This window comes from Balaenoptera borealis, assembly GCF_965194805.1.
Source record: "Balaenoptera borealis genome assembly, chromosome: 15".
Taxonomy (NCBI): domain Eukaryota; kingdom Metazoa; phylum Chordata; class Mammalia; order Artiodactyla; family Balaenopteridae; genus Balaenoptera; species Balaenoptera borealis.
Window position 1 is genome coordinate 84,080,239 of NC_138871.1, and position 18,982 is coordinate 84,099,220.

The 18,982-nt window shown below is 33.5% G+C and overlaps 1 protein-coding gene across 2 annotated transcripts in view; it reads left to right on the top strand.

The window, feature by feature from the left end:
- ROCK2 (Rho associated coiled-coil containing protein kinase 2) overlaps nucleotides 1-18,982 on the top strand; it is a 140,552-nt gene that overhangs the window by 94,340 nt on the left and 27,230 nt on the right. Inside the window, exons 7-20 of one of the 2 annotated variants that reach the window (XM_082357501.1) lie at nucleotides 1,620-1,758; nucleotides 4,161-4,252; nucleotides 5,075-5,234; nucleotides 6,790-6,850; nucleotides 7,443-7,454; nucleotides 9,572-9,651; nucleotides 9,819-9,867; nucleotides 10,475-10,610; nucleotides 10,705-10,796; nucleotides 11,001-11,247; nucleotides 11,636-11,742; nucleotides 14,473-14,632; nucleotides 17,213-17,373; nucleotides 17,742-17,926. In XM_082357501.1, coding sequence (XP_082213627.1) covers nucleotides 1,620-1,758; nucleotides 4,161-4,252; nucleotides 5,075-5,234; nucleotides 6,790-6,850; nucleotides 7,443-7,454; nucleotides 9,572-9,651; nucleotides 9,819-9,867; nucleotides 10,475-10,610; nucleotides 10,705-10,796; nucleotides 11,001-11,247; nucleotides 11,636-11,742; nucleotides 14,473-14,632; nucleotides 17,213-17,373; nucleotides 17,742-17,926 — 1,681 coding nt within the window. The remainder of the gene's footprint in view (nucleotides 1-1,619; nucleotides 1,759-4,160; nucleotides 4,253-5,074; nucleotides 5,235-6,789; nucleotides 6,851-7,442; nucleotides 7,455-9,571; nucleotides 9,652-9,818; nucleotides 9,868-10,474; nucleotides 10,611-10,704; nucleotides 10,797-11,000; nucleotides 11,248-11,635; nucleotides 11,743-14,472; nucleotides 14,633-17,212; nucleotides 17,374-17,741; nucleotides 17,927-18,982) is intronic. The other variant, XM_082357502.1, reaches the window with a different exon arrangement.

The following is an 18,982-nucleotide window of genomic DNA, read 5'->3' on the forward strand; positions in this document are numbered from 1 at the left end:
GGTTGAGGGAGATGTAGCAAAATTCTACTTTAAGAGGCAAATGTGTTAAGGCTAATAGCATTATATGAAATGACTTTAGAATTGAAAATATAGTTTTAGAAGCTGGGGAATTTATTTTCTAGAAGATGACTAAAAGAAATTAGTAGTGGAAATCTGTAAAATCTGTATAGTAACTGAGTCTGTTTACTGCTAAAAAAAAATCAGTACAAATTTAAATAACAATTAGTCATGGAACTTTTTTGTGGTTAAAGTGCCTTCTCTTGATGACCATATGTGTATGTGTAGCACTGATCTTGCTATGCGTAGTCTCATGTCCTTCTATGACCTACTTTGTTTTGGGCCTTTGTCTTTGTAGTGGGTCTCTTTGTACACACTATGTGTCCTCAGGTAGCTATCTATTCTCCCCACCTCTAGGCCCTATCTGATGATTCATTAGGTGTGTCTTGTAATCTTTTGAAAGTAGAATATATTCCATCATTTGCCTAGACTCTCCCAGGGGTTTAAAAAATAATATACTTTGGAGGAAGTCACCTGGGTTTGAAGAGACCATTTAAATTCCTGCTGCTGTTTTCAGCCTGAGAGCTGAATTTAATGAGTTTGAATGGCACTGCTTTGCAGTATTCTGAGCCTACTCTGGTGCTTGCTCATCAGGTTGGTTGACTGGACTTCATTTAAAGGAGTCTACTGCAGTTAAAAGTTGCACTAGAAAAATCTTGAATTCAAAACTCTCCTCTGCCTCCCTTGGAAAACAAAAACTAACTACCTGAACACTCCTTTTTGACTGATTTGGGAAAGTCTGATTTGTACTAAGGTGGCTTGTGGTTGAGGCATACTGGCAGGGCCTTTAACTCTTGTGGCTTTAGATGAATACTGGCCAAGATGATGCCGTGAACTTTTTCTGTCTTTACACTTGCTTCAATGCCTATTTATCACAGTCATCAGTCAGCAGGAACACTGCATTAGGAGGCTGTTTCTGCCGTTTTCAACTCTAGCTATGTGTCATCTTAGGCAAATCACATGTCATCTGTCTGGGTCTGGCTTCTTCATGTGTAAAATAATAGGGCTGATCTAACTCTTAGAGCTGCACTGTCCAGTCTATCATGATGAACGTGGTTTATGTCTGCACTGTTTAGTATGGTAGGCACCTGCCATATCGGGCACTTGAAATATGGCTAGTGTGACTAGGGAACTGAATTTTTCATTTTATTTAATTGTAATTAATTAAACTTTGAAGTGCCAATTGTAGCTAGTGACTACTGTATTGTATAACATAAAAGGTTGATTTAGCTTAAGCACTAACTGATCTGACCCCACCTAGTAATCTTTTAAATTATCCAGTAAATTGGTTTTTTTCCCCATTATGTATTTAAAAACCCAACAAATTCTACAGTTAGTATTGATTTTATTTTGCTCTTAAAAGTTCATGGTTCATTGGTATGATTATAATTTAAATATATTCTTGGTGTGCGCCTGTTTGTTTTGACTGAGATTCCTGGCCCATAGACCTTTTCGTTCTTCCATGCATGTGACAAATTTAAACTTAACATATTTAAATATTAGGTGAAAAATGTTTAATTTGCATTCTCTGTTACACTGTGTCTTTTTTCTTGGAACTTTAGGGGATACTCCATTTTATGCAGATTCACTGGTAGGAACATATAGCAAAATTATGGATCATAAAAACTCACTATGTTTCCCCGAAGATGCAGAAATTTCTAAACATGCGAAGAATCTCATCTGTGCCTTCTTAACAGATAGGTAATATACATTGAATTTCTTTATAGAGAATCCTTTTAACTTTTGGATTTGTAGAAATGAAAGCATACCTAACTCTTATGTACATATAAAATCAATCTTTTTATCCAAATTGCATTTAATTCTGGTTTAGCCTTTTCCTACTGCTAAGCCTGGTGTTGGGTTACCCTTGTCATTTTGTATGTGCAGCCTAATGGTAATCTAACTCTAATCTTAACCCTCATGTCTAAAAAGGAAAAAAATAGAACTTGGTAAAATAATGCATTTGAGAGAAATAAAACTTCTGTATTATTCATATTTTATCCTCTAAGGTGATTAAGCCGTACTGCTCTTGATTGTACAACTTTTGAGAAGAGAACATTTTTGTGCAGATAAATACTCAAAAGTTAATAATCTTAAAAACTATCTGTGTTTGATTTGGGAGTGCCTCCTTCCCAACCCTTTTTAATTTGCATTTGAATATGAGCAAGTCCATCCTGGAAATTCTATATTTCTTGAAACAAACTAGATGAACATTGTTGTGAAAACCTGCCTTAAAAAGAGAAGCTAGAAAGCTATTTGAGGTTTCTTCCTTGCCCTCTCTATTCTATTCTTTTCTGGTTTCCCATTTTATATTTGTAATAGGAGTCATCCTATTAAAGGACTAACACATATAAGTGGGTGCTTCCACCTCAGTCCAGACTTACCTCACTAGCTTTATGATTTTAGGAAAATTATTTTACTTGTTGGGCAAATAATTTTACTCATCCTTAAATGATGGGATCAGATTAGGTGATAACTAAGAACATTTCTTGCCCTAAGATGCTATGATTCCTCAGCACACCTTATTATTGCCTGTTAGCCAGTTGCTGTTACAACCAGTACTGCAGTGACTATCCTTATACATTTATCTTTGCATACTTTTTGTAGGATAAAATCTTAAAGGTGGAATTCTAGGAGATACATTTTAAAATTGACCTACTTGAGTTACAAATTTGACCCCCAGAGAAGAAGTCACATCAGGGTATATTTCCATTATTAATAATTGTTTCCCTCATTCTTGCCAAACTAAGTATTATGAATTATTTCTTTTCCATACAAAGCAAGAAAATCATATTTTTCCTCATTAGACAGCTTAATCATTTTTATATGTTTATCAATCATTTGTAAAATAAAACTTTGATTATTAATTACATGATTAATGAATAATACATGGTGATAAACTCAAAATAGTGTTTGATTTGAGGACTAGATGGAGTTGATGGGAATGACCATAATTTGTGCTGAAGGGTAAAATATAAAACAGGATACAGCATATGCTAATGAAAGGAGTACCATTAATGAAATATTTGCCTTAGCAATTTATGGGGGGAGTGGTTGCAGTCTAAGGAATGATTGTAGGTGGAGAAAAGATAGTTTGAAAAGAATTTAATGCCATCAATGTGGCTAAGAGCACTTCCTTCTAAACTTTACAGGTTTTCTTGTTTATATTAAACATAGCTCCAGGGACATATAAAAAATGTTTTTTATTTCCATATAGTCTTCACTGAAGACTCAACAGGTCAAAGAATGAAATTATTAGTAACATTTTTTGGTATTCAGAATGATAATTTTAATATAAATGTAATATATATTTATATTTAACAATTTATATTTAATATAGATGTAGATATATCCAGAGTAAACATGGATAGCTTCAAACATAATATGTGAGTTCTTTTTAAGAAAGGAGGGGGCTTCCCTGGTGGCGCAGTGGTTTAGAATCTGCCTGCCAATGCAGGGGACACGGGTTCGAGCCCTGGTCTGGGAAGATCCCACATGCCACAGAGCAACTGGGCCCGTGCGCCACAATTACTGAGCCTGCGCGTCTGGAGCCTGTGCTCCGCAACAAGAGAGGCCGTGATAGTGAGAGGCCCGCGCACCACGATGAAGAGTGGCCCCTGCTTTCCACAACTAGAGAAAGTCCTCACAGAGAAACGAAGACCCAACACAGCCATAAATAAAATAAATAAATAAATTAAAAAAAAAAAAAAGAAAGGAGGAGGATTTTTTAAAACATTTATTAGAAAGGTTTTAAAAAACTCTTCTATGCCAAAAGTTAAACCTCCATCCATTTTAGCCCCTAAAGTTGGTCATGTGGTTTTGGCACACGCAGATGATTTTTTTCATTGAAAATCTCGTACTTTCATTTGACACAAAACAGGTGGAAACATATTTCCCTTTCCATGGCGTTTACTATCTAGAGCAATCATATACTATAAAATTAGATTGCTTATTTTTGAGCAACATTTAAGCTGAAGCTTTTAATAAAGATATCTTAAACTCATTTCTGATCCTTATTTTGATCCTTGTTGAGATAAGAGTTAATATTTTTGTATTTATATAATGTTACTCTTTATAATACAGTTTTTAACTGCATTGTTTAGGGAGGTACGACTTGGAAGAAATGGAGTAGAAGAAATCAAACAACATCCTTTCTTTAAGAATGATCAATGGAATTGGGATAACATAAGAGAGAGTAAGTCAATAAATTTAAATATTTCCATTTCATCACATTTTAAATCTCATAAATTCATTCCTCTTCTGAATTAACAAGCATGTCTGTACACTTAATGCTAACTAATTTTTAAATTGAGAGGTTTCATTTCAATTTGTTCTGAAGCAGTATTTATAACTAAATTAATATTACCTCACTATCTTAGCAAACTAATATGTCTTTATTTCCCAGTGCTTTTATGATAAACATAGGTTTCTTAATTTGTCAAGCTAAGTTTTATGGACCTCAGTAATTTTCAGAATTGGGGAAATACAATTCTTTAATTCAGATGTTTGAATTAATAAATCAGTAATTAGTTACTTATGGAGACCATACTCTGGTGAATACTAGAGTAAGCATAGTAATTCATTTAAACTTCATGTATATTTAACATTAATTCATTTGAAGAGTAAGAAATATTTCTACTTAAAGAAGGTAGAAAACTGAAGACTAAAGAACGTATATGCAAGTTATTGCTGCTTGTAACTTTAGCACCTAGAATAATATCATCCTGCTTTCCTTGTTTGATTGATTTATCTATATTTAAAACCAATCTAATATAATAATAAAACACATAAAATTTCAGTTCTTTGAAATGATAAAACAAAATCTGTTACTAAAATATTCTATAGTAAATCATAATCATATAGTATTGTTAATGAATCAAATATCAATATGTAATATGTTTATATCACATATTATTAATAATATATAATTACTAATATAAAACAAAACAGGGGTCGTTTATATAATTTTAAATCAGATATATTATTATTAAATAATTTGTTTCTTTTCTTTTAATAGCGGCAGCTCCTGTGGTACCTGAACTCAGCAGTGACATAGACAGCAGCAATTTTGATGACATTGAAGATGATAAAGGAGATGTAGAAACCTTCCCAATTCCTAAAGCTTTTGTGGGAAATCAGCTGCCTTTTATAGGATTTACCTACTATAGAGAAAATTTGTATGTGATTTGTTTGTTACATTTTTATTGTTTTCAGCATCTGGCTATAAAGAGTTGTCTTACTTCGAGACTCTGAATTATAGAAGATAAAGTGTTAATTTGTTTTAAACTGAGTTTTTTCATAGAATTTTATATGATATTAATTTACAAATGAATGTAAGGCAATGTTCTGTGTTCTTTGGGGGATATAGAGTAAGACCAAACACCTACTTTTGAAGGAGCTTGTCAACTAATAAGGGATATAGGAGAATTATATAGTCATAGTGAAGGGTAAAATTTGATATTTGCCTTAAGAAAGGTACCAAAAAGATATGAGATGGTTCAGAAGAAAAATAAAAGTCACGTCTCTTTGGGACGAGGGTAGGGGGAAGTCAGGTAAGACCTCAGGGAAGAGGTAGCATCTTAGCCAAGTCTAAAGTTAAGAAAGGGTTTTGAGTGGCTGAGATGCAAGGAGGTTAGGTGAGTATAGTGGGGAGGTGAATAGTGGAAGCAAAAGTTTGGAATGTAAGCATACTTTGGGAGCAGAGTGGTATAGTCCAGTAGGGTTCAAACATAGGGCATATATATAATCACTGTATCATGACCATTTGGAGGATTTAATGGGACTGTGATTTTCTTGCCTGTAATCCCTCCATGTAGTGCAGAGCCTGGCACAAGATCATTCAATACATATTGGTCAACTGGAGTGAGTATTGGGTATAAAATTAGAAAACAGACTAGAGTTGGAGTTTAGGGGAAGCATAATGCAACAGATGATTGTTGTGTGCTGTGCTAAGGGACTTTTGACTTTGACAGGCAGTGAAGAGCCACTGAAAACTGTTAAACAGTTGAATGAAGTGTTAAAGACGTTTGAGAGACATATATTTGAGAAATTTTTGGTATTTCCATGTGTGTAATGGTCGGGGTGATCAACCATTGTGGTTTCCCCAGGACTGAGGGGTTTCCTGGGATGTGGTGTGGGACTTTCATGCTAAAACCAAGAAAATCCCAGGCGAACCAGCATGAGTTATTCACCCTGCCAAGGACAGTGTTCTGAAAACTACTGTAGTGCTGACTAAACTGAGGACATCAGTGCCAGGAGAAGCCCAAGCATGTTTATACACAGTGAGGAAGGACCCAGCTAAGCGAGAAATTGGCAGTTCGATAGAAGTGATGATTTGTGTATTAAGACCTGGAGATCAAGAGATGTTATTTTTGAAAAGGAGGAGAGCTGTCTCTTTCTAGAAGATTCCTAGAAAAAAAAAGAATAAGATAGTTACAGGAACTCAAAATGAGATGAATAGGGAGAAAAGTGTAGTTCTATTTAGTGACTCCAGTCTCAACGATGTTAAAGACTAGAACATCCGCTTAAGAGCGAGAGGCAAGAAATATTTATCATTTTAAATGATTGAAAATGTTATACATCTCTAGAGGGGAAAATATTACTTCATTTTAAATATGTTGAAGTGAAAAGAAAGAGAATCTGTGGTTGGAATTTAATTCTGAGAATAACTTGGTATTAGAAAATGAGTTAAAATGACATGCAAAAGAATTTATTTCCTGCCTTTCCTTCTAGGTTATTAAGTGACTCTCCATCTTGTAAAGAAAATGATTCAATACAGTCAAGGAAAAACGAAGTATGTATAAATTTTTACTACTCTATACGTGTTCAAATATTTTAGTAATATCCCTGTAGTTTTAAAGTTCACTTGATGCTACTTTCAGATGGCATTCCTTCTTGCAATCCAGTTCAGCATAACATTGAAGTGATTCATTTATTTGACAAGTATCACTGTGTGAGATCCAATGGCTAGTGAAAAGATGACTTATACATGGCTTTAGGTTTAGTTTTAGTAGCAAAACTGATAGAATTAGGTTTACAAACAGCTGTATTTTCTACCAGTTAGAAAATTTTATGATCTTAGTACTATAAAAGAGTACAGATAATAAGCTGTAAGGATATAGAAATAGTAGATAATTTAAATTTTGACTATTTAGCAATGAATTCATGTAAAGGATAATTTTATCAAAATGTTACAATATTTTGTGACCTCTATGCAAAGCTAAATCATGAACACACATACACATAAATGAGGATGCTAAACATTTTTCTCTTCAAAACCTATAAAAGCTAAAAAAAATTAGTTGGGTAATTTTGGTATGATTTGTGTTTTAGGAATTTTACAAAGCATAACAAGCATTTTAATGTTTTTGTTTTGTTTTAAATAGGAGAGTCAAGAGGTATGTTGATGTCAAATATGTTGAAAAACAGGAAAATCTCATCACTCTAGCGATGTTTTGTTATAATCATATTCCACCTAGCATTTGGAGTACTACACCTACCCAAGAGAGAAGTTCTCAACCTTTTTTCTACCAAGTATTCTTTTTATTATTGCACCTATGGATCTGTTGTTTAAAATATATATTATGTAATTTTCTTGTTTTTATTTATTAAGGATATATAAGTAGCAGCAAGGACTTTTGATTAGCATGTGATAACTAGTGTGATCAAATTATACTAATATAGTAGCAGCCAAAAGCTGTTAAACTTGACTAGTTCATTGGCCTGTATTTTCTTACTAGGGAAGTATACAGTTTTGCTTAAGGTATATGAAATATTTAAGAAATCATGGAGAACTTAATCACTAGAAAGAATAGTGGAAAGAACATTGGCCATGGAATCTAATAGATCAGGATCTTTTGGGGCACTGCCACTTAATTAGCTATGCTATCTTGGCCTAGCTGTTCACCTTTTTTGGATTTCAGTTTCTTTATTGAATAGATATAATACTACCCATCTTTTTAGGGGTTTTGTTAGGATTAATGAGACAGTATTTGTAAAGTGCCTGCCACTGTACCTAAAACACAAAAGGAACTTGAAAAGTTAAATCCTTTATAAAGGCAGTAAGCCTCCCAAAATGAATTATTTAATACTTTCGATAATTTTAGTTTGTTTAAAGCCCGACATATCTGGCCTTATGGCAAGATGACTTGTAATTAATTAGTTGTCATTTATCCAAAAGAGTTATTGTTGACAACTTTTCACAGTATTGTGCCTGGCACAGTGTAGGAAGATATAAAGAAGAGCTTTTATATATCTTTTTTTGAGGGAAAATTGGTATGTAACATTACATAAGTTTCAGGTGTACAACATTATGATTCTCCTTCTGTATTCATTGCAAAGTGATCATTATCAAAAGTCTAGTAATCATCCATCACCATACACTTGACCCCATTCACTCACTTCATCCAGCCCTAACCACCTTTTCCTCTGGTAATGACCAGTCTGTTCCCTGTCTTTGAGTTTGTCTTTGTTTTTGTTTTATTTTCTTTCCTTTTCTGTGTGTGTGTGTTTGTTTCCGCATGAGTGATACCATATGGTTTTTGTCTTTCACTTTTTGACTTATTTCTAATACCCTCAAGGTTCATCCATGTTGCAAATGGCAAGATTTCACTTTTTTTTTATGGCTGAGTAGTGGTTTCCACTGTGTATATATACCACATCTTCTTTATTCATTGATCCACCAGTGGATACTCAGGTTGTTTCCATAACTTGGGTGCATATATCTTTTTGAATTAGTGTTTTCATATTCTTCAGATAAATACTCAGAAGTGGAATAGCTGGATTGTATGGGAGTTCTATCCTTATCTTTTGAAGAATCTCCATACTGTTCTCCATAGTGGCTGTACCAATTTACATCCCCACCAACACTGCACCAGGGTTCCCTTTTCTCCACATGCTCTCCACTATTTGTTATTTTTGTCTTTTTGATGATAGCCATTCTGTCAGGTGTGAGGTGATATCTCATTATGGTTTTCATTTGCATTTCCCTAATAATTAGTGATGTTGAACATCTTTTCATAGATCTCTTGGCTATCTGCATGTCTCCTTTGGAAAAATGGGAAGAGCTTTTATTATTTTTAAGAAAAGTAATATGTTTTTGAGCGTGTTCAGTCAAATATTCCAAATATTTGTTTCAGATGTAGACCTTTTATCTTTATAAGCACAAATGGTGACAGTATTTTCGAATAAATAATCTACAAAAGAACGATGGAGGGTATCAAAGGATGTCCTTTGTTCATAATGAATGAGAAACTTGGTGTCATAGAAGAATTCTGCCAAGATTGGAGCTTTTTATTCTTATGTTTACATAGTGTGTTCATACATACATGTGTACTGTAATAGAAAGCAAGAGATGGAGGATTTTTTCTCTCTGTCAATAAAAATCACATTAAGAAGGTACAAAAACTGTACCTATATTAAGTTGAAAGGAAAGAGATTATCATTGTTTTCTTTAAGCCTCTCATCTTTTAAATATGATCAGACTTTATAATTATAGTTTTTTATTTTCTGACAGATTCAGAAAAAACTATACACATTAGAAGAACACCTTAGCAGTGAGATACAAGCCAAAGAGGAACTAGAGCAGAAGTGCAAGTATGTTTTGTAGATAATTAAGTGTTATATTTTAAAATGTAAGTTTAAACATTTTACTAAAAAAGAAGAGCTACAAAGTAATTATATGATAATTTTATAATTTATGGTAAATGTCTTTATTGTAAACTAGGAGAGAATTATTTACTGTTGCCTTTGAAATTCTTTAGATCTGTTAATACTCGCCTGGAGAAAGTAGCAAAGGAGCTAGAAGAAGAGGTAAAGTCGCTCTGTGCTTTTATTAACATTTTTGTTCATAAAAAGTTTTGATGCCTGACTTATCTACAGAGTTCTTTTTGTTATATATATATATATATATATATATATATATATATATATATAACCTTGTTATATAGTAAAATCTACCTTGTAGCATTGGTGGACAGGACTCTCAGATTATAGGGTAACCATGATAATAGGCTTCATTTTGTTATGTTTTTGCAAATGAGTCAATTTAGTATGTGTAGATATTTCCAGTAAAAAGAAAATTGCACTCATATTACTTATATGGCTTAAAAATAGAAATTGACAATTGTTTCTTTTTTTATTCAGACCCATAGTTTGTATTAAGTAAAGATGGTTCAGTGGTGATGGAATGTTACAGAAATTTTGACTTTCAATAGTAAACAAAACACTTGTGGTCTTGATTATTTAAGAATAGTGTGCTATTTAAAAAATATGGAAAACATTGTAGTTTTAACAAAAGGGCAGTTAATAGCTTTTTAAAAGGTCTTTTTTATTTGCTTGATGTAACTGAAATATTTTTTGTTTTCGTTTGATTTTTATACATACTTTCCTTTGATAATAACTTCAAGCATTATTTCAGATTACCTTAAGGAAAAATGTGGAATCAGCATTAAGACAATTAGAAAGAGAAAAGGCGCTTCTTCAGCACAAAAATGCAGAATATCAGCGGAAAGCTGATCAAGAAGCAGACAAGAAGCGAAATTTGGAGAATGATGGTTTGTGGTGTAGAATATTAAATACTAAGAGAAAAAGTTTGTGTGTATGTGTGTGTTGTGTTGAAGCTTACCATTAAAATGCTTTTTATCACAGTTAACAGTTTAAAAGATCAACTTGAAGATTTGAAAAAAAGGAATCAGAACTCTCAAATATCCACTGAGAAAGTGAATCAACTCCAGAGACAAGTAGGTTGATCCCAATTTATAAGGATATTGAATTTTATTTATGACTGTTAACATTTGTTTTAATTGGCAGTGTTACAAAAAGGAAATCATTAGGAAGATATTTTTAGGTTTTTGTTTATTTTAAATAGTTTGTAATGGGGTAATAAATTGAAGGTATTTTCATCATATATACCTGTGTTTGTTTGGTTTTGAATGGAATAACAGCTGGATGAAACCAATGCTTTGCTGCGAACAGAATCTGATACTGCAGCCCGGCTAAGAAAAACCCAGGCAGAAAGTTCAAAACAGATTCAACAGCTGGAATCTAACAATAGAGATCTACAAGATAAAAATTGCCTGCTGGAGACTGCCAAGTTAAAACTTGAAAAGGAATTTATCAATCTTCAGTCAGTGCTAGAATCTGAAAGGAGGGACCGAACCCATGGATCAGAGATTATTAATGATTTACAAGGTATTAAAGTAGATATTGCACTTAAGTTCATCTTAATGATTTGTGTTTTGGGAATAACCTTAGATGATGGATAATGTGCTAGAATGGTACATGTCTGAATATACTACTCTGTTATGTAAGGTTAGCATATTAGAAATACATTGTTACAAAATTTTATGAATGAAAGATTTACTTTCAAATAGTATGAAGTATTTTAAGTAACAAACCACTTCTAAAGGTGGTAGATTGGATTCCAGTCGAATTAACTCTAAAGCACTATACCAACAATTATAGAAGTTCTGCTCATAAATAACAACTTTAAGGAATGAGGTGAATTCCAAATTTTTTACTCTAAGTTTAATATATATACTATATGAGTTTATTGTTTTTAAAAATGTTTCAATTTTAGGTAGAATATCTGGCCTAGAAGAAGATTTAAAGAATGGCAAAATCTTATTAGCAAAAGTAGAGATTGAGAAGAGACAACTACAGGAGAGACTTACTGATTTGGAAAAGGTAAAACATGTTAAGTTTTACATTTGTGTAAGTAAATGACTAGACAGTTTGGGGTTGAAAAACTTACTCTAAAATAAGGAAAATTAGTAACTGAAATATTTCCAACACTCATGTACTTTCCTATATTCACACTTGGTTATGTAGATTAGGGATGTGTATTTTAAGGCTTACCATAACACTATACAAGCAGCCCTTTAGATGTTAGATGCTTATGAAGGGAGAATCTCTCTTGGGGTGTATAATGAGGATGCTTCTTCCTGGGCATCCAAGGAAAATGCAAATTTTGACTTACAATATATCTTTTTTTTAAAAAAGTAAATTTATTTTATTTATTTATTTTTGGCTGCATTGGTTCTTTGTTGCTGTGTGCGGGGGCTACTCTTCGTTGCGGTGAGCGGGCTTCTCATTGCAGTGGCTTCTCTTGTTGTGGAGCACGGGCTCGGTGAGCGGGCTTCTTATTGCAGTGGCTTCTCATGTTGTGGAGCATGGGCTCTAGGCGCGCAGGCTTCAGTAGTTCTGGCTCATGGGCTGTAGAGCGCAGGCTCAGTAGTTGTGGCTCGCGAGCTTAGTTGCTCCACGGCATGTGGGATCTTCCTAGACCAGGGATCGAACCCGTGTCCCCTGCATTGTCAGGTGGATTCTTAACCACTGCGCCACCAGGGAAGCCCATCTTACAATATGTCTTTAAAACGACGTAAAGTTATCGCGACTTTTCATTTAGAAGTTTACCAAAAAGTACTATAAGCCAGGGATAATTTTTAGGCTCTGTGCAGTTAATATTTTATTTTCATTCACTTATTTATTCATTCATTTAAGTATTTAATGTATCATATGTGGTAGAAATATCAGGATGCAGTTCTTCCCCTTAACAATCTCACAGTCTAATGGGTAATTTCTAAAGTAATAATAAAGTACACAGATAATTCTAATGCAGTGTGGTAAGTAGAATGAGAGGTATGGGCAGGGTATATTGGGCGCACAGAATGAATTCCCAATCTGACAGGGCAGGATTGGTTGACAGGGTAAAGTTGGGGAGGACAGCATGGGCAAAAGGCACAGAGGATAGAAAATAAAAAAGTCATAGTCAGTTTATTTAAATGCAAACCATTCAGTATTTCTGGAGTAAAGAGCAGGGGTCAACAAATTTTAATCTTTTAAGGGAAAGACAGTAAATACTTTAGACTTTGCAGGCCATATGGTCTCTGCTGCAGTAAAAGGAATGGGCATGGCTATGATCTAATGAAATTTTACAAAAATAGACATCAGGTTAAAATTGGCCTGAAAACCTAATGTTAAAGGGTGATGAATTCACTGGCCTGAGTGAGGCTACAGAGCCAGGCATGAGCCAGGCCATGCAAGATGTTGAATACTCTATTAACAACACTTAGTTGCTCTAAGTAATGGACTAGCCACTGAAGGGCTTTTAAGTTGGATGATTTTATTAGAGGAACATTTAAGATAGATCATTATGTACCATGTGGAAACTAGGTTTGAGGAGGACACGATGACGTAGGTAGATTAGTCAGAGGCTTTTTCAGTAACCTAGATAATGGAGACTTAACTAGTACAGTAGTTCAAAGGATGGAAAATAAGGATGAATCTGAGAAATATTTGGAGGAGGAATATTTGAGAACACTTAGTGATTGATTAGATATGGCATGTGAATAGTACTCAAGAATGAGTTTTGGGTTCCTAGTTTGTGACGAAGTCTATAGTGGTACCATTAATTAATAAAGAATAAAGGAAAAATAGCTGTTTTAGAGGAGACAGTGATAAATCCATTTTAGTCCTAAGTTGAGGTGCCTGCGAGACAGCCAAATTAGGATGTCTACAAAGAAGTAAGCTATGGTAGTAGCAGCTAGAAATATTTGAGAGTCATCGATATAGAAGTAACTCAAACCATGTGACTGGAAGAGCCCATCTGCAAAGAGATTGCTTAGAGCATTGGTTTTTCAGAGCAGAGTAAATTACTCTGTTGGTGGATTGTGTAGTTTGAAAAAAATCATTTTTATTCTTGAAAAACAAAAGAAATACCTATATTTACAATATAAATTGTAGAAAACAAAGAATTAGAAAATCTTTTGAGGATATATCGAAAATAGACTGACTTCTATTAAAGATTCTCAACTTAAAACAAGTCTCCTATGTGGAAAATAAGGGTGAATAGTAGAGGATCCTGAGATTTCTTTTTTTTTTTTTTTTTTAGATATAGCAAAGGGAAACATTAGGTATGTTTTAAAAGTTTGAGAAGTAATAATGTAGGAAGAGGAGAAGCATTATGGCTAAAGAACACTACTCCAGAGAACACCCAACATTTCAGGGGCAGCTGGGAGAAAACTTCACATGCAACAGAAAAGATGAGAGCAGGATGGGGAGAGCCAAGTGAGTTCAGTGTCAGGTATGTCAAGGAAATAGTTTCAAGGGCAACAGTGAGTTCAAATGAAATAAAGACTATAAATGTCTGTTGACTTTGATATTGAGATATCATTTGTCACTTTATTGAGCTCAAGCAATCTCAATGAAGATCTCAAAACAGTAGAGCGGAGATGTGGGAGATGGGTACAGAGGGAAGTGAACAGGTAGAGTACATCGATTACTTTTACAAGAAGTTTGAAGATCGGAGAGAACACGTTGAACATTATTAGTAAACCTGTTTAAAAAAAAGACTACGTTTTTGAAATTGCAAGCCAGTCTTTTTTGTTGATAGCTGCCATTTAAAATCTTTAATAGGAGAAGAACAACATGGAAATAGATATGACATACCAACTAAAAGTTATACAGCAGAGCTTAGAACAAGAAGAGGCTGAACATAAGGCTACAAAAGCACGGCTGGCAGATAAAAATAAGATTTATGAATCCATTGAAGAAGCTAAATCAGAAGCCATGAAAGGTACGCATTTTCATAAGAGGGTTTTCAGCAACATTTTACAGAATTGATTTTGTATTCAACTCTGATTTTGAAAAATATTTTAAAAAGTATTAGGGAAGCTTTACATATATGTTTTTCCTTGAAGGCAGCAGCCATTTCTAAGGTAGTAAGCCCCCAACACAGAATTACTCAACCAAATTTCTAGATCAGATAGAAGTTAATAGTTCAGTGCTATCAACAGTGGCAGGCATGCAGAGTGCGAAGCTCTAGATACATCTATTCAGATTTGGGGGATATGCTCTTTTTATAATATTTAGTTTGACATTTCACCAGCTGGTGTTACAAAAGTCTTGCGAGTTTATAGAATATAAGTTCACTGAATATTTTGAAATCTGGCATGGTAAAGATACTAGCTAGATTTGGTCAAAGTCACACAATACTAATGAGTGTAGGGTAAGATAACAAAGTGAACTTTTCCACAAACCAAGCCCGTATCTTGGAATTAATTGTCTTCTAGATAATTTCTTGTCTTCCAAACTGACTGTTCATATATGATGGATTTGAAATTCCAAAGGAAATAAAGTATTCTTGTCAAAGATTTATAAAACTCTTAAACAGAAATTTCACTTCATATTAAAGCATAACATTTATTAATAACTTAGCAATAAATAGCCTTTAAACTATTGAATGTAATTAAAATTGGAGATTTTTTTTTTAAACAGTTTAGTTTAAGGCATTGATTCTAGATGATAAAAGATGAAATGAGTGCTTTATTTAGAAATACCTAACAAGAAAGTTAGTGGGCCATGTTTCCCTGTCCATGGCCTAAAAAGACAAAGTTGAATTTCTTTTGAGGTCATAATTTAGATGCAATAAAATGCAAACATTTTTCACATTTGTAACACACACATATAATCACTACCCAAAACAAGATACAGAATCTTTATTTTTCTCATCTCAGTGAGTTCACTCATGCCTCTTTCTATTCTCTGTGCCCACATTAGGGTGATTAGTTTTTAAAATGAGTACATTTGTTTATAGATTATTCTCTGAAGTGTTGAAAATAAACCAATTTAGCATAATAATAACTCAATTTTTAAAATTCCTTTTTACAGCTGTAACGTAAGATACAGATGACTTTCATATTTTGTATGAATACACAAAACTTACATTTTATAGATGGTACTCACATCTGGTATAAAGCCTTTGGTCTTTCCAATGCATGTCATTGCATTGCATTCTTTGTTTAAGAATATGGCTTAGCAATGAATTACTAGTTATGTGACTTTCTCTAGTTACTTATCCTTTTTGTGCCTTGTTTCCTGTAAAGGGACAATTACTGTATTAGGTTGTTGTGAAAACCAAGTATAATGATACCTGAAAAGTGCTTAGAAATGCTAGCTATTTTTAGTAGTGTGTAAAAAATGGTTTCATTCTTCTACACTTTTGAAGACAGTTCATTAAAAACTGAAAATTCATAAGGTTTAATTTTTACCCAATATAACTTTGTAATAAATGATCATTAGAGGTTGAACATTAGGTATGAAGGAGCAGAAGAATCTATTGAATTTGAACAGATTTTCTAATCAGTACATCAGTAATCCTTTACATGTAATAACTTGCAGTTAATATGAAATCACTTGATTAGACGTAAACTTTGCTCTTCACTTTGAGATTGAAAAAAGGTCTTTAGAAGTCTTTTCTGATTAATAAAACAAATTAAAAGTTTGTTGCAAATCATTTAGAAAATATAGGAAAATAAAAAGTAAAGATTAACCAGAATGCTACTAAATCAGGATGATATTTTGTATATTTTCTCAATTTCCTCTACTGTTTTGGTTTTTTTCCTTTTAAAAAATATTGTGAACATTTTCTTAGGTCACTGAAAATTCTCCTGTGTGAGCACTTATCAAGTGCTTGCCGTATCCAGGCAGCATTTAAGTACTACACATATGTTAATGCAGAATCTTTGCAAAATCCCTATGGGTGTAGGTGCTATTATCACCATTCTAGAGATAAGAAAAGTGAGCCTCAGAGAGGTTAATTAAGTTGGCTAGTCAAATAATTAGGAAGTGTCAGAACCAGGATTTAAACTCAGGAAGTTTGGTTCTAGAGTCCTGTCCTCTGCCAACTCCCTAAAACATATATTTTCATCCTCTGCATAGTAATATGCTAATATAGAAAGAGCCATTGAAGTCATAGGATCTACCTCTATAATGATTAGGATCTTGCTTAATGTTTTTAGGCAGGAAGAGTAACACTGAGAAGCACAGAGTAGCAGAAAAATAAATCTTTATTTAAAAAGATGTAAATGTCTTTTAGAAACACAAGTAAAGGCAGAATTATTTTGCTTTCATTAAAATGGATGTAATATTGTGGAGTGTGGTAGAATTTTATACCCTGCAAATGAAACACCTAATTTTCAAGCATGAAATTGTTGACATTTCAATTATATTAAGAGGAGAGATGAAAATATTAAATTGGAAATTTAAAAAATTATTAAGGCAGGATCATGTACTGTAATTTTTATTAGCACTGTGTCATGTATTTGATATGCTTCTTTTGTTTGATTCATGATTATGTCCATTTTTGTGGCAATAGAAATGGAGAAAAAGCTGTTGGAGGAAAGAACTTTAAAACAGAAAGTAGAGAACTTGTTGCTGGAGGCTGAGAAAAGATGCTCTATATTAGACTGTGACCTCAAACAGTCACAGCAGAAAATAAACGAACTCCTCAAACAGAAAGATGTGCTAAATGAGGATGTAAGTGTGAAGTTTACTAATAAATAATAGTAAACTATTTAATGAATTAATAGTAAACTAGGTTTATTTATAAAGTTTCAGTGATGGTTTTATAATTTAAAATTTTTTCTTGTAAAATAATATTCCATAATCTTTAAATTTTACCGAATTTGGATGATATACTAAATGAATCATGATTAAAACATTTTTAAAGACCATATTTTATTTTAAAAATATGTCATTATGGAAAATCCAAGAAATATTTTATTTTGAAGTGAATTAACTGTTTAAGGGGAAAAAATCTGTTTTATATCATCATATTTACTGCCAGCTTCATTGATAAGAAAGTCAAAATAATTTACTTACATACCAATAACACTATTTTTTAGGTTAGAAACTTGACATTAAAAATAGAGCAGGAAACTCAGAAGCGCTGCCTTACACAAAATGACTTGAAGATGCAAACACAGCAAGTTAACACACTAAAAATGTCAGAAAAGCAGTTGAAACAAGAGAATAATCATCTCCTAGAAATGAAAATGAGCTTGGAAAAACAGAATGCTGAACTTCGAAAGTAAGTTAATTGTTTGAGACAAAATTTACTAATATGCACAACTATCCACATGTAAATTATCTTAATTTTGATTTATCTGGGGATTTTCTTTTGACCCTTTTATTTTCTTGACCACATTTTCTCTTTCTTTCTGTTTTAAGTAATGTGTTAAGTGCCACTGTTGTCCTTTAAAAAGATTTTATTTGCTTCCCCGACAGTTTTTTATTACTGCCACCTTATAATATAATATATAGAGTGTTGGTGTTGAAGAAGAAGAAAATGTCTGGGATTTGTACTCCGTGCTCTTAGGATTTTTCCTCAGGACTATCCCTCAAGCATAAGTGCTTTTTGTTTGTTTCTTTAGTTTCTGGGACTTGGAAATGTTTGACTGTTAAACAAACACCATATAAAATTTTTAATAATTTTTTAGGATACACTCTAGTGCTATATTTAATTTACTTAGAAAATAGAAAACATTGGTAAAATACTTTTAAAGTATACAGTAATATACTGTTAAAATTTACCCCATCAGTCATTAGTAGTATAATTAGTTCTTCCCAATCATGACCAAAGGTCATATTGGATTCCAGTTATTTGATAGGAGGCAGAGTGAAAAGAAAATAAGCTTCGGGGCCAGACAGATCAAGGTGTGAATCCCATTTCCACTACTTACTAGCTGATCACCTTTGGGCAAAATATTTTAACCTCTCCGAACCTTTTGTCACACCTACAGAAGGGGGGCAGTAATAGCTTCCTTGTTAGGGATCTTGTAAAGCAGGGGTCCCCAACCCCCAGGCCACGGACTAGTACCGGTCCGCAGCCTGTTAGGAACCGGGCCGCACAGCAGGAGGGGAGCGGCAGGAGTGAGTGAGCGAAGAAGCTTCGTCTGCTGCTCCCCATCGCCCCCCGTCGCTGGCGTTACCACCTGAACCATCCCCCCACCCCGCCCTGGTCCGTGGAAAAATTGTCTTCCATGAAACCAGTTCCTGGTGGCAAAAAGGTTGGGGCCACTGTTGTAAAGGATAACAATGACTTATTTACAGCATCTAGCACATAGTAAATGGTAGGGACCATTAT